This window comes from Pongo pygmaeus, chromosome 10 (assembly GCF_028885625.2).
Source record: "Pongo pygmaeus isolate AG05252 chromosome 10, NHGRI_mPonPyg2-v2.0_pri, whole genome shotgun sequence".
Taxonomy (NCBI): Eukaryota; Metazoa; Chordata; class Mammalia; order Primates; family Hominidae; genus Pongo; species Pongo pygmaeus.
The window spans coordinates 55,078,207-55,094,735 of record NC_072383.2 but is presented as its reverse complement, the minus strand read 5'-3'; the positions used below and the strand labels follow the sequence as shown (position 1 = coordinate 55,094,735).

Genomic DNA, 16,529 nt, shown 5'->3' with positions numbered 1-16,529 from the left:
TCGGCTCACTGCAACCTCCGCCTCCCAGGTTCAAGCGATTCTCCTGCCTCAGCCTTTCGAATAGCTGTGATTACAGGCACCTGCCACCATGGCCGGCTAATTTTTTGTATTTTTAGTAGAGATAGGGTTTCACCATGTTGGCCAGGCTGGTCTCAAACTCCTGATGTCAGGTGATCCACCCACCTAAGCCTCCCAAAGTGCTGGGATTACAGGCATGAGCCACCACACCCAGCCAATCATTTCTTGAATATGGCATTAGCTTTGTTTCCTCTTGGTGTTACAAGCGTCTGTCATTCTTCAACCCCAGCTTTCCTGCTGACCCCTCTTTAAATCCTTTCCTGACCCTCCCAGGAGTTTTTGCTTCCTCGTCTTTGCTTTCATGCAACTTTGTCGATATCACTGATGTATTCCTTATCCTTATCAGATTATAATTGTCGTGTGGATGTCTATCTCCCATCAGAAGTTCCTGTGCTGTTGGCTGGGCATGGTGGCTCACACCTGTAATTCTAGCACTCTGGGAGGCAGAGGCAGGCAGATCACTTGAGGCCAGGAGTTCGAAACCAGCCTGGCCAACAAGGCAAAACCCCGTCTCTACCAAAAACATCAAAATTAGCTGGGCGTAGTGGTGGGTACCTGTAATCCCAGCTACTTGGGAGGCTGAAGCAGAAGAATCGCTTGAACCTGGGAGGTGGAGGTTGCAGTGAGCCAAGATCGTGCCACTGCACTCCAGCCTGGGCGACAGAGTGAGACCCTGTCTCAAAAAAAGAAAAAAGTTCCTGTGCTGTTAAGGGCAAGGACTGTGTTTCACTCATCTTTATGTCTTTGGTTCATTATACAGTGCCTGGCACATAGTAGATATTCAGTAAAAGTATGTTGTGTTGAATGAGTTCATGCCTTGGAGAGCCTAGAAATGAGGAAATGAGTTGGATAAAGGTTATGTGTATGCATGTGCCCATGTGTATGCTTGTATGCTTGAAGTTTTCTCAGCAACTTTTTTTTTTTTTTTTTTTTTGAGACCGAGTCTCGCTCTTGTCGCCCAGGCTGGAGTGTCATGGCGTGATCTCAGCTCACTGCAACCTCTGCCTCCCGGGTTCAAGCAATTCTCCTGTCTCAGCCTCCCAGGTAGCTGGGATTACAGGCACCCACCCTCAAGCTCGGATGATTTTTATATTTTTAGTAGAGATGGAGTTTCACTATGTTGGTTGGCCAGGCTGGTCTCAAACTCCTGACCTCAGATGATCCACCCGCCTCAGCCTCGCAAAGTGCTGGGATTACAGGCGTGAGCCACTGCGCCCGGCCCTCAGCAACTTTTATAAGAGATGTTGCAAGTTGAGAAGAAAGCAAAGAGAAGACAGATCTCTCTCTCTCTCTAGCAAAAAGACGGATCTCTTAAGAGACCAAAAATCTGTGCCTTCCCAGGAAGTAAGCATTTATATTTTCAGCTATCTAAGTGTGATGGACAGATTCCAGACACTTCAGGGGAGGTGCTTCAGCAGCCTCACATTTTGTTCAATTTCATAACCAAATATTGACAGTCAAGGTGGTTCCTGTCCCTAGGGAGCAAAAGCCTGCAAAGAGGAGGACTGGCATTAGCAAGGCAGCTGAAATGCATCTGTGCTCATCTGTGAATCTTCAAAAGACAGTGGGGGAGGGGACAAAAGGGAATAAAGAGGAAAGGCAAAGAAAAAGTAGAGCCCTCTGACTAAGCTTCCAGGGATAATGTGTTCATGACTTGTGCTTACAACTTTTCGTGGGTTTCTTCTTTGCCTTAGGTATGGCACTAGGTGCCCCAGAAGTGTGCAACCAGGTCACCTCATCCCAGTCTGTGCGGGGGCTTCTCCCTTGTACTGCCCAGCAGCAACAGCAACAGCAGCAGCAGCAGCAACTTCCTGCTCTCCCACCCACGCCTCAGCAACAGCCACCCTTGAATAATCACATGATCTCACAGGTGAGTCACCAATCAGTGTCAGAGTCCTCTCCACTCTGATTCAAGCAAACTTTAGATGTACCGTCATGTCTCTTGTGCTGTGGGTGGCAGGAAGGATCAGTTTTTGGAGACATGCCACTCTCTCCCCCATTTCTCATTTGTTAGTTGTAGGGAAAGAAGAACCTTGGGCAAAGGTTTTGCCAAATAACTACTGAGTCAGCTTGGGGGTTTTTTGCTTTATATTTCTTCCTCTGCTTCCTGAACATTGTCAGTAGAATCTTTTATTTCATACCACATTTCTATTATACCCCATCTCCCTGTATGTCCATGTGTAATTAACAAGGCATTTTTTTCCATTACATCTATATATGGAACTTGAAAAGATTATAACTTCCACCATCATCTGACCAACTATGTGGACCCATAAACACATATTTATGTGTTGGGGTTTGGGGAAAAAAGAAATAACACTCAAGACCCCTGCCATACATATGTCATGAAACACAAAGACTCCAAATGTTGTCTTTGTTTTCCATGACTCAGAAGGGCTGTATCCTTCTCCTTCTGTTGCTGGACTGGTGAATGTTGGTACCAACTAGAGTTTAAGTGAAGTTTTGCATCTGTGGAGATCAGGAAGGTCATCAGCCTAAGAATCAGGTCCTGTTCTAAACCAGAACTTCAGTATTCTGTTTTATTTATTTCTTTTAATTTTTAAAAAATGTATTATTATTATTTTGCGACAGGGTCTTGCTTATGTTGCCTAGGCTGGTCTCAAACTTGTGGGCTCAAGTGATCCTCCCTCCTTGGCCTCCTAAAGTGCTGAGATTACAGGCATGAGCCACCATGCCTGGCCAGTGTCATTAAGGTGACTATGTTTAAAAGTCACCTTAAGGCCAGGCGTGGTTGCTTAAGCCTGTAATCCCAGCACTTTGGGAGGCTGAGGCGGGTGAATCGCCTGAGGTCAGGAGTTCAAGACCAGCCTGCCCAACATGGTGAAACCCGGTCCCTACTAAAAATACAAAAATTAGCCAGGTATGGTGGCGGGCACCTGTAATCCCAGCTACTAGGGAGGCTGAGGCAGGAGAATCGCTTGAACCCATGAGGCGGAGGTTGCGGTGAGCCGAGATCGCGCCACTGCTCTCTAGCCTGGGCGACAGAGTAAGACCCTGTCTCAAAAAAAAAAAAAAAAAAAAGTCACCTTAATACTCCGAGCAGAGCTGTGCTGAGATCTTCACTTACTTTCTTCTCACATGAATAGAGCTCTTTATGAGGAGAGCCCCATACTTTATCCTGAAGTATTCTCTGGTAGCTGGAAAGCCCATGTGTCTGTAGTCTTTCCTGCTGCAGTTTACATTCTCATTTTACCTCCCAGGCTCCCTCATCCCCCTGCTCATTAGTCCAGCTTGGCCTTAGATATATTTCTTCCCTAGGTGTAAGAAGCAAGTCCCAAACACTAATACCCCATGAACTAGAAACTAGAGTGCAAAGACCCCAGAATGGCCCAGTATTGCCCTATCTCAAATATTGTGAAATTAAGCTGAAATAAAGAACAGTGAAGATCTAGGAAATCCTACTTTGTGTCTAAATGTAATTCACATGCAAGTCATTGCAGTCCTCTATCTTAGTCTAAGTCAGTTCTTTCTATAGTCCTAACTTTCTTGTTCTACCACCATCTACCCCAGTAAGTCTCGTTCACTTCAGTTCACCTTGCTCCCTACTGAAGCATAGTGTGTATGTGTACTTTTCTCTGTCTGTGTCTTAATTCAAACCTGTAAGTGGGTAAACTGCTTCTCCTTCTGTCATCTGCTACCATGTTTTTGTATGTGTATGACTTGCTTTTCCAAGGTCCTAATATTTTCTAGGTTTTTTTCCCCCTAAAATGTGTATTTTAATAGTCTTGCTCCCTTTTCTCCCTCTTAGTCTCCCATCTGCCTGCATCTTCCACCTATCATCTCATACCTAGAAACAGACGGCAAGAGTGGGAGAGGAATAAAGAGATAAGAGAAGAACCATTTGGGACTGAAATTTATACAGAATGTCCAAGTGACTGGCCCTAAACCCCAATCTTCTACTCAGGTTCTGTCCCTGTTACTGGATTGTGAGGGTCAATTGGTCGATCGTTGGCATTGGCTTATCTCCTATGGGGAGTGTGGTGCCAGGTTAGGTGCTATAGCTTGGGGGTGAAGGAACACTACTTGGTGCAGCAATTCCTGTTCTCTTAGAAATTCATTCTTGAGATTAATTGTGATGACTAACTCCAAATGAAAGAATTTATCCAAGTTTTGATGCCCTGGAAGCATTTATGGAAGCTGCTAAAAATTATCCCACCATCTCACTGTATGTATCTCCTTTTTTCTTCCTCTTCACTTTTTCACCCTTCCTCTTTATTTTTTTATTCCTCTTCCTACTGCCATTTTCTTTCTTTCTTTTGCTTTCTTTTTCCCTGATTGGCCTTCAGCACTGGGGGCTCCCTAGACCAAAGTTGCTGAGCCTGAGAATAATTATTGTTCAGTTTCTAATGGTACATAACAGTGCTAGGATTAAAGAAGTGATCATGTGCACACACAAACACCACTGTGCTTACTCTAAAGCTTTTCCTGTAGAAGAAAAACTTTGAGACTGGGCGCGGTAGCTCACGCCTGTAATCCCAGCACTTTGGGAGGCCGAGGAGGGCAGATTACTTGAAGCCAGAAGTTTGAGACCAGCCTGGCCAACCTGGTGAAACAACGTCTCTACTAAAAATACAGAAATTAGCTGGGTGTGGTGGTGCACATCTGTAATCCCAGCTTCTTGGGAGGCTTCAGCCTCCTAAGCATGAGAATCGCTTGAACCTGGGAGGTGGAGGTTGCAGTGAGCTGAGATTGCACCACTGCACTCCAGCCTGGGCAACACAGTGAGACTCTGTCTAAAAAAAAAAAAAAAAAATATTTGAGGAAGGATTGTTACCTTTAACTGTGTCACACAAGGCACTTGCCCCAGGTCTAGGAACAGTACTGACTAAACTATGATCTTTCCCTTCCTGGCAGGGCTCCTCTGTCCAAGCAGGCCTTCAAATTGTATGTTGGTGAAGCTCGTGAAACCAGGGGTGAGGCTGAGGATTAAAGGGCCAGGGGCTCCCTTTTGCCCAGTTTACTTAAAATGAAGTAGACTTCTTGAAAAGGAGTTCTCTGGGCCTCCTCTTGTCATTAAGAGCCAGTGAACAAGCCCAGAATTTGCCAGTAGGTGGCAGCCACATCCCTCAGGGCCAGTCTTTTTTTTTTTTTTTCATCATTTATTTTTCCATAAGTTATTGGGGTACAGGCAGTACTTGGTTACATGAGTGAGCTCTTTAGAGGTGATTTGTGAGATTTTGGTGCACCCATCTCCCGAGCAGTATACACTGCACCATATTTGTAGTCTTTTATCCCTTGCCCCCCTCCCACTCTTCCCCCCAAGTCTCCAAAGTCCATTTTATCATTCTTTTTTTCTTTCTTTTGAGATGGAGTCTCGATCTGTCACCTGGGTTGGAGTGCAGTGATGCAGTCTCGGCTCACTGCAAATTCCACCTCCTGGGTTCAAGCGGTTCTCCTGCCTCAGCCTCCTGAGTAGCTGGGATTACAGGCACGCACCACCACACCCAGTTAATTTTTGTATTTTTAGTAGAAATGGGGGTTTCACCATGTAGGTCAGGCTGGTCTCAAACTCCTGACCTCATGATTCGCCCACCTCAGCCTCCCAAAGTGCTGGGATTACAGGCGTGAGCCACTGTGCCCGGCTCATTTTATCATTCTTATGCCTTTGTGTCCTCATAGCTTAGCTCCCACATATCAGTGAGAACATGCGATGTTTGGTTTTCCATTCCTGAGTTACTTCACTTAGAACAATAGTCTCCAATCTCATCCAGGTCACTGCAAATGCTGTTAATTCATTCCTTTTTATGGCTGAATAGTATTCCATCGTGTGTATATACCACAGTTTCTTTATCCACTCATTGATTGATGGGCATTTGGTTTGGTTCCATGATTTTGCAATTGGGAATTGTGCTGCTATAAACATGCACGTGCAAGTATCTTTTTTGTATAATGACTTTTTTTCCTCTGGGTAGATACCCAGTTGTGGGATTCCTGAATCAAATGGTAGTTCTACTTTTAGTTCTTTTTTTTTTTTTAGATGGAGTCTCGCTGTTGCCCAGGCTGGAGTGCAGTGGAGCGATCTTGACTCACTGCAAGCTCCGGGTTCATGCCATTCTCGTGCCTCAGCCTCCCGAGTAGCTAGGACTACAGGCGACCGCCACCACGCCTGGCTAATTTTTTGTATTTTTAGTAGAGATGGGGTTTCACCGTGTTAGCCAGGATGGTCTCGATCTTCTGACCTCATGATCCGCCCGCCTTGGCCTCCCAAAGTGCTGGGATTACAGGCATGAGCCACTGCGCCTGGCCCTACTTTTAGTTCTTTAAGGAATCTCCACATTGTTTTCCATAGTGGCTGTACTAGTTTACATTCCCACCAGCAGTGTAGAAGTGTTCCCTGACACCGCATCCATGCCAACATCTACTGTTTTTTGATTTTTTGATTATGACCATTCTTGCAGGAGTAAGGTGGTATCACATTGTGGTTTCGATTTGGATTTCCCTGATCATTAGTGATGTTGAGCATTTTTTCATATATTTGTTGGCCATTTGTATATCTTCTTTTGAGAATTGTCTGTTCCTGTCCTTAGCCCACTTTTTGATGGGATTGTTTTTTTCTTACTGATTTATTTGAGTTCGTCGTAGATTCTGGATATTAGTCTTTTGTCAGATGTATAGATTGTGAAGATTTTCTCCCACTCTGTGGTTTGTCTGTTTATTCTGCTGTTTTTTGTTTGTTTTTTTTTTCCATGCAAAAGTTTTTTAGTTTAATTAAGTCCCAACTATTTATCTTTGTTTTTATTGCATTTGGTTTTGGGTTCTTGGTCATGAAATCCTTGCCTAAGCCAACATCTAGAAGGATTTTTCCAATATGTTATTTTCTAGAGTTTTTAATTTCAGGTCTTAAATTTAAGTCCTTAATCCATCTTGAGTTGATTTTTATATAAGGTGAGAGATGAGGATCCAGTTTCATTCTCCTACATGTGGCTAGCCAATTATCCCAGCACCATTTGTTGAAAAGGGTGTCCTTTCCCCACTTTATGTTTTTGTTTGCTTTGTCAAAGATCAGTTGGCTGTAAGTATTTGGGTTTATTTCTGGGTTCTGTATTCTGTTCCATTGGTCTATGTGCCTATTTTTATACCAGTACTATGCTGTTTTGGTCACTATAACCTTATAGTATAGTTTGAAATCAGGTAGTATGATGCCTCTAGATTTGTTCTTTTTGCTTAGCCTTGCTTTGACTGTGGGGGCTCTTTTTTTGTTCCATATGAATTTTAGAATTTTTTTTTGTAATTCTGTGAAGAATGATGGTGGTATTTTGATGGGGATTGCCTTGAATTTGTAGATTGCTTTTGGCAGTACGGTCATTTTTACAATGTTGATTCTACCCATTCGTGAGCATGAGATGTGTTTCCATTTGTTTGTATCATCTATGATTTGTTTCAGCAGTGTTTTGTAGTTTTCCATGTAGAGGTCTTTCAACTCCTTGGTTAGGTATATTCCTAAGTTTTGTTTAAATAAATTTCCTCATGGTTTTTCAGAGCTTCCCTGGCTTTGCAGTTTGACACCCTTCAAGAAGAGAACTATAGCTGAGGATAGCTGTGGAGTAACTAAAAAAAATAGCACTGCTATCCCTGCCCGTATCACTGCCCTTCCCCAGTTAGCGGAGGCCTAAGAGGAGCATTTCTTCTCACTTTACTCTTTAGTCACAACTTACAAGTGTGGGGAAAACAGGCACAGTTTTGTTTTGTTTTGTTTTGTTTTGTTTGAGACTGAGTCTCGCTCTGTTGCCCAGGCTGGAGTGCAGTGGCGCGAGCTCAGCTCACTGCAACCTCTGCCTCCCAGGTTCAAGCGATTCTCCTGCCTCAGCCTCCTGAGTAGCTGGGACTACAGGCACGCGCCACCAGGCCCAGCTAATTTTTGCATTTTTAGTAGAAACGGGGTTTCACCGTGTTGGGCAGGCTGGTCTCGACTCAGGTGGTCCGCCCACCTCAGCCTCCCAAAGTGTTGGGATTACAGGTGTGAGCCACCGCAGGCAGCTATTTTTTTTTTTTTTAACCACTTTACTGTCCTTTTTCCCCAGAATATATATGCCCTGAACCAAGATAGACCCTCCTCCAAAAGAATGAAGAGAATTGGGATAATAGAAAATGTGTATGAAAGCCACCAGTATAAGCAGCTAATACTGAACATCTTGTCCATCAGTTATATTTGGAATGCCATTGTCTGACAGAAAATAGGTGTGCCAGTAGAGCTAAGAGTTTATTTTCAAGGCTACAGCAGCAACTCTTCCAGGTCACACAGTGGATTCTCAATAATTTTACCTAATCAAAATTACTTACATTATATTTAATTCAGATATCAGATCCTCTGCTGAGACCTCCAGAGTATTCTCCTCTTTGGGGAGTCTTCTAATTCCTGTATTCTGCCTCCTGAACTGTTAGTCCCTTCTGTGAAAGAAACTCTGGAGATGTGTGGCAGGAGAGGATATTGATACCATGGCCCCACACATCTTAATGCTCTAAATGTGGAGGGAAGAGCCTGTGGAAGGTGCTTGGATAATTCTGCTTGACTTCTTCTTTCACCTCCTCCCCACTACTAGAGTGGAGTGGAGAGAACCTATGCCAGGCAGAACTAGATTTCAATCTCAGCTCTGCCATATTAACTGTGTAAACCTAGATGAGTGATTTAATTTATCTGAGCCTTTTTTAATTGCAAATACAAGTCATATCTCCCCATAGGATTCTTGTGTGAGGCTGTAATGAGACAATGTATGTAATAATATATACAAATGTTATTTTCCCCCCTTCCTTGCCTCTCTCCTTCTCTCATCTCTCCTACCACCAGGGACTATGACTGGAGAACTGATGAGGTGATCAAAATGCCTGGAGGGGAAGAAGGGAAGGAAAAAATAATAACTACCCACTAGTTGATTTAGAACACTCTATGTTCCTAGTAAACAAATCCTCCTGCTTGAGGCTAGTGAAGGGGGACTGAAGGAACAAAAACTAAAGCTAAGCTATTTATATTTTATTCCTAAATCCTTCCTGTTTGCTTGTGGGGTGGAGGTGGATTTTTCATATTGCTGTCACAGCCTGGAGGAGCAATCATGGAGTGGAAGGAAGTAGCCAGAAGCAGGCACGATCTTGGGTGTTTTTTCCTTCTCTGCCCTTGGGAGGGAGATGATCCTTGTGAATGAGTATTTCCTCTAGGAGAGCTGTGGTGTGAAATCAGGAGCAGCTGAGCCAGACCTTGGATGACCCTTCCTGCAGAAGCAGTGCAGCAGTGCAGACAGGAATCCCTTCTCAAGTGGGCAGTCAAGGAGGGTTATGATCATGCTCCCCAGGAATTGTGTGTTCAGAAAAACTGCTTTGGGAAAAGCTGTATTTGGAATCAGACAGCAGACCCTGACCCTGAGAGTCCTCAGATTGCTCACAACAGCTGCAGAGTTCTGAATGGCTAATGGGGAAGGGAGTGCAGCAGGTCTCCCCTGATAAGAGAGATTGCCTGTTTGTCAAAGAGATGTTAAATCTTCAAGCTGTCCCGGGCTTGGTCACCTACCTGCTCAGGAGTCGTGCTACTCATGTGAAATTTCTTCTATGATTATTAACCTTATTGTTCCTTCCCTTTCCCTCCCTATCTCTGCCCGCCCCCCCACCCCCACCCCGCCCCCCGCTTCCCGCCTCTCTTTTCTCTTCCCTTTTCCACATGCCTCTCTGCTGGCCCACAGCCAGTCCCGGCTCTGCAGCCCTCTCCGCAGCCTATTCAGTTCTCTCCAAGCTCCTGTCCCCAAGTCCTTCTGCCAGTCTCTCCGCCCCAGCAGTACAACATGGTATAAACTCCATTCCCCCTTTTTGTCTTGTCCGTGTGTGGCCTGTATCTGTGGGTATGTCTGGGTCAGTCTGTGATGGCCTTGTAAGCATGTTGTGCTTTTGGAGGGCATATTGAAAGCTATTTCTTCTTGAGGGGCCAGCACAGGCTGAACTATACTCCATGCTAATGGCCTCATCACAGCACATCAAAAGATGCTTAAATGTAAGACAGAGGAACACTGTGTTCCCCCGAGTTTCAGGACAGAGAATGAAATTGGATGTTGGTATAACCTAGGCTTCTCATCTCTACCACGTACATCCTAAATCTAATTTGCTCTCTAGGAATGTCTGAGGAACCTAGTTTCTTCTATACAGAATGGTTCTCTGTAATTTCCTTTAAAAATAAAAACACAGGCCGGGCATGATGGCTCACACCTGTAATTCCAGCACTTTGGGAGGCCAAGGTGGGCGGATCACCTGAGGTCAGGAGTTTGAAACCAGCCTGCCCAACATGGTGAAACCCCATGTCTACCAAAAAATACAAAAATTAGCTGGGCATGGTGGCACACACCTGTAGTCCTAGCTACTCGAGAGGCTGAGGCAGGAGAATCGCTTGAACCTGGGAGGCTGAGGTTGCAGTGAGCCAAGATCGCACCACCACTGCACTCCAGCCTGGGCAACAGAACAAGACTCCGTCTCAAAAAAAAAAAAAAAAAAAAAATGCAATTGCAGACTTCTCTGGTATCACTTGCAAAAACTTAAACTGTTCCCCTGTTTTACCATGCCAGTTTATATTTTAAAAATCCTCATCCACTGCATAGCACATGCTGTTTAAATCGTTTGTACTCTACAAATCCTTTGAAGATCTGATTTGCCTCATAGTTGATAACTTCCATCATAGTTGTAGAAGCCCTGAATTGTTTTGCTCTGTCTTAACATCTACTTTTTCACTAGAATCCTCTCCCTCCTCCTACCTCTTATTTCCATGTTGATTGTCCTGGAATATCGAGTTCAAAATAATCTGCAGTCCAGTTCACTTGTCATCTATTCCTGCCCAATAAGTAGCAAAACAGCTAACTTGAAGATCAGATCCCTGAAAATGGAATGAAACTACAGAAAAGCATTGTCTTTTGGTTTCTGCTAGTTTTGTGTGTGTGTGTGTGTGTGAATTACTGTCCAGGGAGCAGAAGGGAAAAGGAAGCTAACAAACTCTAACCTATCACCATACGAGTGAGAGATGGAACACCATCACCCTTGCTGCTTAGAAAAGAGAGCTGAGAGAGAAGGCAATTACAGCCTGGCCAGTCAGTCTTATCCTCCAGCTTAGCCACTCACTCTGCCCTCCTTTTGGAGGTGAGAATTGGAAGTAGTTTCTGAAGGGCAGGAGAACTCTAGGCTAGTGTCAGAGAACAAAGGTGGAAATGACCTCCAGAGGGAGTAAGGAGATAAGCAGCAGGAGTGGGAGCCCCCAGTCTTGCTGCTGCATAGGCAGAGCTGTGAAGGCACATGAACCTAGCTACCCATGATCCACTCAAGGTGTTATCTGGGTCCTTTATTATAAAAACAGGATTTGTGGCAATGTAGGGGCCTTTTTATGGTTGGGGGCATAAGGAAGACAGGAAGTGGAAAGACTCTTTAATCTTTTTCGTTAAGCCGCTAGTTTGTCCTGTTTTTTTTATATACAGTAATTGTGTCATTGCTCCCATCACCCAAGGACTAACCCTAACAATAATCATAGGCCAGGCGCGGTGGCTCACACCTGTAATCCCAGCACTTTGGGAGGCTGAGGCAGGCTGATCACTTGAGTTCAGGAGTTCAAGACCAGCCTGGCCAACATGGTGAAATCCCGTCTCTACTAAAAATACAAGCATAAGGCTGGTGCAGTGGCTCACGCCTGTAATCCAAACACTTTGGGAGGCTGAGGCAGGTGGATCCACCTGAGGTCAGGAGTTTGAGACCAGCCTGGCCAACATGGTGAAACCCCGACTCTACTAAAAATACAAAAAAAATTAGTTGGGCATGGTGGCACATGCCTGTAATCCCAGCTACTCAGGAGGCTGAGGCAGGAGAATTGCTTGAACCCGGGTGGCAGAGGTTGCAGTGAGCCGAGACTGCACCATTGCACTACAGCCTGGGCAATGAGAACCAAAACTCCGTCTCAAAAAAAAAAAAAACTAGCCGGGTTTGGTGGCAGGAGCCTGTAATCCCAGCTACTCAGGAGGCTGAGGCACGAGAATTGCTTGAACCTGGGAGGCGGAGGTTGCAGTGAGCTGGGATTGAGCCACTGCACTCCAGGCTGGGCAACAAAATGAGACTGTGTCTCAAAAAAAAAAAAAACACACACACACAATTATAATCAGGGTCACCACTGTTACCTCATATGTGATAGACTGGCTCTGGAGTTGGACTTCAACAGCTATTCAGTTCATAGCACAGCACAGAGGTAGGACTATCCCCCATTGTTTTAAAGAAGGTTGTAAAAAGCATTGCTATTTTTCTCTGTCTGTGTTGAAGCCAAAGACATGAGGTTTGATACAGCCCCAATCTTTGCATCTTATACTCTCTCAACAGGCAGATGACCTCAGCAACCCCTTTGGACAAATGAGCCTTAGTCGCCAAGGTTCTACTGAAGCAGCTGACCCATCTGCAGCTCTATTCCAGACCCCACTTATATCCCAGCACCCTCAGCAGACTAGCTTCATCATGGCTTCCACGGGTCAGCCCCTCCCCACTTCCAACTATTCCACCTCTAGCCATGCACCACCTACTCAGCAAGTTCTGCCACCCCAGGGGTACATGCAGCCCCCTCAACAGGTGAGCAGCTCCAGTTCCCAGCTTAAATCACTTAATTCAGTTTGTCTAGTATTATACTTTCTTTATTCCTCTAGACAGACCAGAGGGAATACCTCTCCCTGCCTTGCACTTGAGAGTTGTTCTAGCCAGAAAGTCTTCTTTCTATATAACATAAATCCTTGTTTTACTGCAATTGCAGGTCCAAAATATCTCCGTTTACATATTTCTGGCCATCAATCTTGAGGCATTTATAGTAGTATGCTGATGTTGCGGCTGAATTTTAGGGACTTCTCACACGTCTGTCTCCTCTCACCATAGATCCAGGTTTCTTACTATCCCCCTGGACAATATCCTAACTCCAACCAGCAATATCGACCTCTCTCTCACCCGGTGGCCTATAGCCCCCAACGTGGTCAGCAGCTGCCTCAGCCATCCCAGCAGCCTGGTAAGAGAAACCACTGGTTGAAGAAGGCAGTGAATAAGGGAAGGGCACAGCAGGAAAGAAAGAAGTACCTTCTCCATTAAAATGAAGGTGGGTCTAGGGGCAGGAATGATTAGGATCCTAAGAACAGACCTATGCTCTCCAGAAAAAGAAAGATAAAATAGAATGGAGAAGGAAGTTACAGATAGAGTGTGACCTCCTAAACATTCATACTAATGTATTTTCTGCCTTGCCCATTTCTAGGTTTACAGCCCATGATGCCTAACCAGCAGCAGGCGGCTTACCAAGGCATGATTGGGGTCCAGCAGCCACAGAACCAGGGCCTGCTCAGCAGCCAGAGGAGCAGCATGGGGGGCCAGATGCAAGGCCTGGTGGTTCAGTACACTCCACTGCCTTCTTACCAAGTGGGTGCATTCTGCATTGGGAAGGATCACCCCAGTCCTTGGCATGAGGAAAAGGAGAGCCTCCCAGGGTCATCCATACTAAAAACTCCAATACTAAAATATTGTCTACTTTCCCCTAGAATTTTTGGGTTTTTTTCCTATGACGGAAAGCCCATGGAGTTTTAGAAGAATCTTTAAATTGTTTGGTCTTTATATAGCCATGGAATGAGTATATGCCCAGGAAAGTAGTGGCTAAAGGAAATCAGGCTCCTTTCTTTATGTCAGATGCCCAAGGGTGGTATTTGAAGAAGGCAGAAATAGAGACAGCTCTGGAAACATTTTCTTTAGGCAGATGGGGAGAACAGGAGGAGGATCTAAGGTAGGGAAGGAAGTTGTAATGCCCTGATCTCGTGATGACTAGGCTGTTTCTGCTTGAGCTCAATGTGAATGCGAATGTGAGTAGTCATTCTCTTCTCTTTCTCACCCAGGTTCCAGTGGGTAGTGACTCGCAAAATGTGGTCCAGCCGCCTTTCCAGCAACCCATGCTGGTCCCTGTGAGCCAGTCTGTGCAAGGAGGCCTCCCAGCAGCGGGGGTACCAGTGTACTATAGCATGATCCCACCTGCTCAGCAGAACGGTACGAGGTGAGGACTCCCAGAGAGCCAGGACATCACCCATAGACCTTCAGCAACGGTTGCATCATGGTTTTGTTTCCACTGGCCTAAGAAAGGCAGGGGTAAAGATCCCAGTAGTTCCCTAAAGCAGGTAGAATATGAGGGAGTTCATTCTCCTTTTCACTTATTGATTTGACATGTGCATAAGAGGTTATCAGCAGAAAAAAATTCCTGCTTCAGAGACTTATAATTTATGATTTCCTCCATTTTTATTTTTCAAAAGAATGGGACTCAGAACTAGAGGATAGAGACTGCTCATCATTAAGGAAAGAAATTTTTTTGGACTGTGATGTGTAAATTTTTCCGTGTACCTCTGTTTATCAATGAAACTGATGGTGTGTCTATTTCTGTATCTATTTATATATAACTGAATATAGGTCATAGTGAATAGAATTTTTAGTGGTAGAAGGCACCTTAGAAATCATCTAGTTCACTCCCCTTGTTTTATTTTTCTCTCGTTTTTAAATGAGGAAATTCCAGCTAGGGCTGTTAAAAAATTTACCTAAATTCACGTAGCTAGTTAGAGGCAGAGGTGGAACAAGAACTGGAGTCTGTGTTTCTGTATGCCTGTCTCCCAGTATATGTGCATTTACCTTTGTCTTTTTCTATATATGTCTCCAGGTTGTTTTAAGTTTTGTGGGTTTTTTTTTTTTCTATTTGTCTTTATGTGACTATATTTGTTTTTGACTTTTCTTTTCTTTTTGAGATGGAGTCTTGCTCTTGTCACCCAGGCTGGAGTGCAATGACAGTCTCAGCTCACTGCAACCTCTGCCTCCTGGGTTCAAGCAATTCTCCTGTCTCAGCCTCCTGAGTAGCTGGGACTATAGGTGTGCGCCACCATGCCCAGCTAATTTTTGTATTTTTAGTAGAGACGGGGTTTTGCCATGTTGGCCAGGTTGGTCTCGAACTCCCGACCTCATGATCCACCTGCCTTGGCCTCTCAAAGTGCTGGGATTACAGGCGTAAGCCACTGCGCCCGGCTGACTTTTTTTTAGGTCAAAAATAATTAGCAGTCCTTAGTTTTTGTGTTGTTGGTTTTTTTTTTACCCATCTCTTTCTAGCACTCTGTGTCTGTGTCTGTGACACTCTCTTTGTCTGTGTTTCTGTTGTGTTTCTTGGAATCTGTGTGTGTGCATATGTGCATGTATGTGTGTCTGGTGTTTCCAGTGTTGGGAAGAGCATGTGTCACTAACATTCCATCTGTAGCACTGATTAGCAGCTTCCTAATTGAAAGATGATCAAGTACAAATACATATAATTAACTTTGAACTGATGAGTGATTTTAGAAATTGCATGGCAAATTGGTCTGGGAATGGCTTGAAGCTGCCTCTGCTTCCCATAGGGGAGGACCAGGAAGCAGCAGCTGTTTGCCAGGAGCTGTGTTCATCCCTCTACTGCTTCACCACTCCTCTCTTCTCTGTCTTCCCAGCCCTTCTGTAGGGTTTCTGCAACCCCCTGGCTCTGAGCAGTACCAAATGTCTCAGTCTCCCTCTCCCTGCAGTCCACCACAGATGCCACAGCAGTACTCAGGTAAGAGGATAAAGAATTGTGGGTCTTGGGCACTGGCAAGAGCAAACATTGCTGAAGCGCTTATGCTCTAGAGCTGGGAAGGGCAAAAAGAGTTCAGGTATTGGGTCTGTCCCCACTGTGACTCCATCACAAAGGAAAAACAAAGTCTTAGCTGGTGTTTTCCAAGGGTACTGAAGCTGACCTCTCAAGATGACACTGGGGCCAGGCACGCTGACTCACACCTGTAATCCCAACACTTTGGGAGGCCAAGGCAGGAGGATCACTGGAGCTGAGGAGTTTGAGACCAGCCTGGGCAACATAGCAAGACTTTGACTCTAAAAAAACTTTTTTAAAAGGCCAGCCGTGGTGGCTCATGCCTGTAATCCCAGCACTTTGGGAGGCCAAGGCGGGTGGATCACTTGAGCCCAGGAGTTTGAGACCAGCCTGGCCAACATGGTAAAACCCCATCTCTACTAAAAATACAAAAATCAGCCAGGCATGGTGGTGCACACTTGTCATCCGGCTACTCAGGAGGCTGAGGCACGAGAATCACTTGAACTTGAACCTGGGAGGCAGAGGTTGCAGCTCATGCCACTGCACTCCAGCCTGGGCAACAGAGCAAGACTCCGTCTCAAAAAAAAAAAAAAAAAAAAAAGTTATGGCCAGGTGTGGAGGCTCATACCTGTAATCCCAGCACTTTGGGAGGCCAAGACGGGCAGATCACCTGAGGTCAGGAGTTCAAGACCAGCCTGGCAAACATGGTGAAACCCCACTTCTATTAAAAATACAAAAATTAGCTGGGCATGGTAGCGTGCACCTGTAATCCCAGCTACTCGGGAGGCTGAGGGACAAGAAATGCTTGAACCCGGGAGGCGGAGCT

The 16,529-nt window shown here is 45.1% G+C and overlaps 1 protein-coding gene across 18 annotated transcripts in view; it reads left to right on the top strand.

Moving 5' to 3' along the window:
• R3HDM2 (R3H domain containing 2) overlaps window positions 1-16,529 on the top strand; it is a 178,829-nt gene that overhangs the window by 150,437 nt on the left and 11,863 nt on the right. For 10 of the 18 annotated variants that reach the window (XM_054445742.2, XM_054445751.2, XM_054445748.2 and 7 more), the window contains 7 exons: window positions 1,773-1,948; window positions 9,768-9,869; window positions 12,421-12,663; window positions 12,961-13,087; window positions 13,328-13,488; window positions 13,956-14,110; window positions 15,570-15,670. In XM_054445742.2, coding sequence (XP_054301717.1) covers window positions 1,773-1,948; window positions 9,768-9,869; window positions 12,421-12,663; window positions 12,961-13,087; window positions 13,328-13,488; window positions 13,956-14,110; window positions 15,570-15,670 — 1,065 coding nt within the window. The remainder of the gene's footprint in view (window positions 1-1,772; window positions 1,949-9,767; window positions 9,870-12,420; window positions 12,664-12,960; window positions 13,088-13,327; window positions 13,489-13,955; window positions 14,111-15,569; window positions 15,671-16,529) is intronic. The other 8 variants (XM_063647050.1, XM_054445756.2, XM_054445754.2 and 5 more) reach the window with 1 other exon arrangement.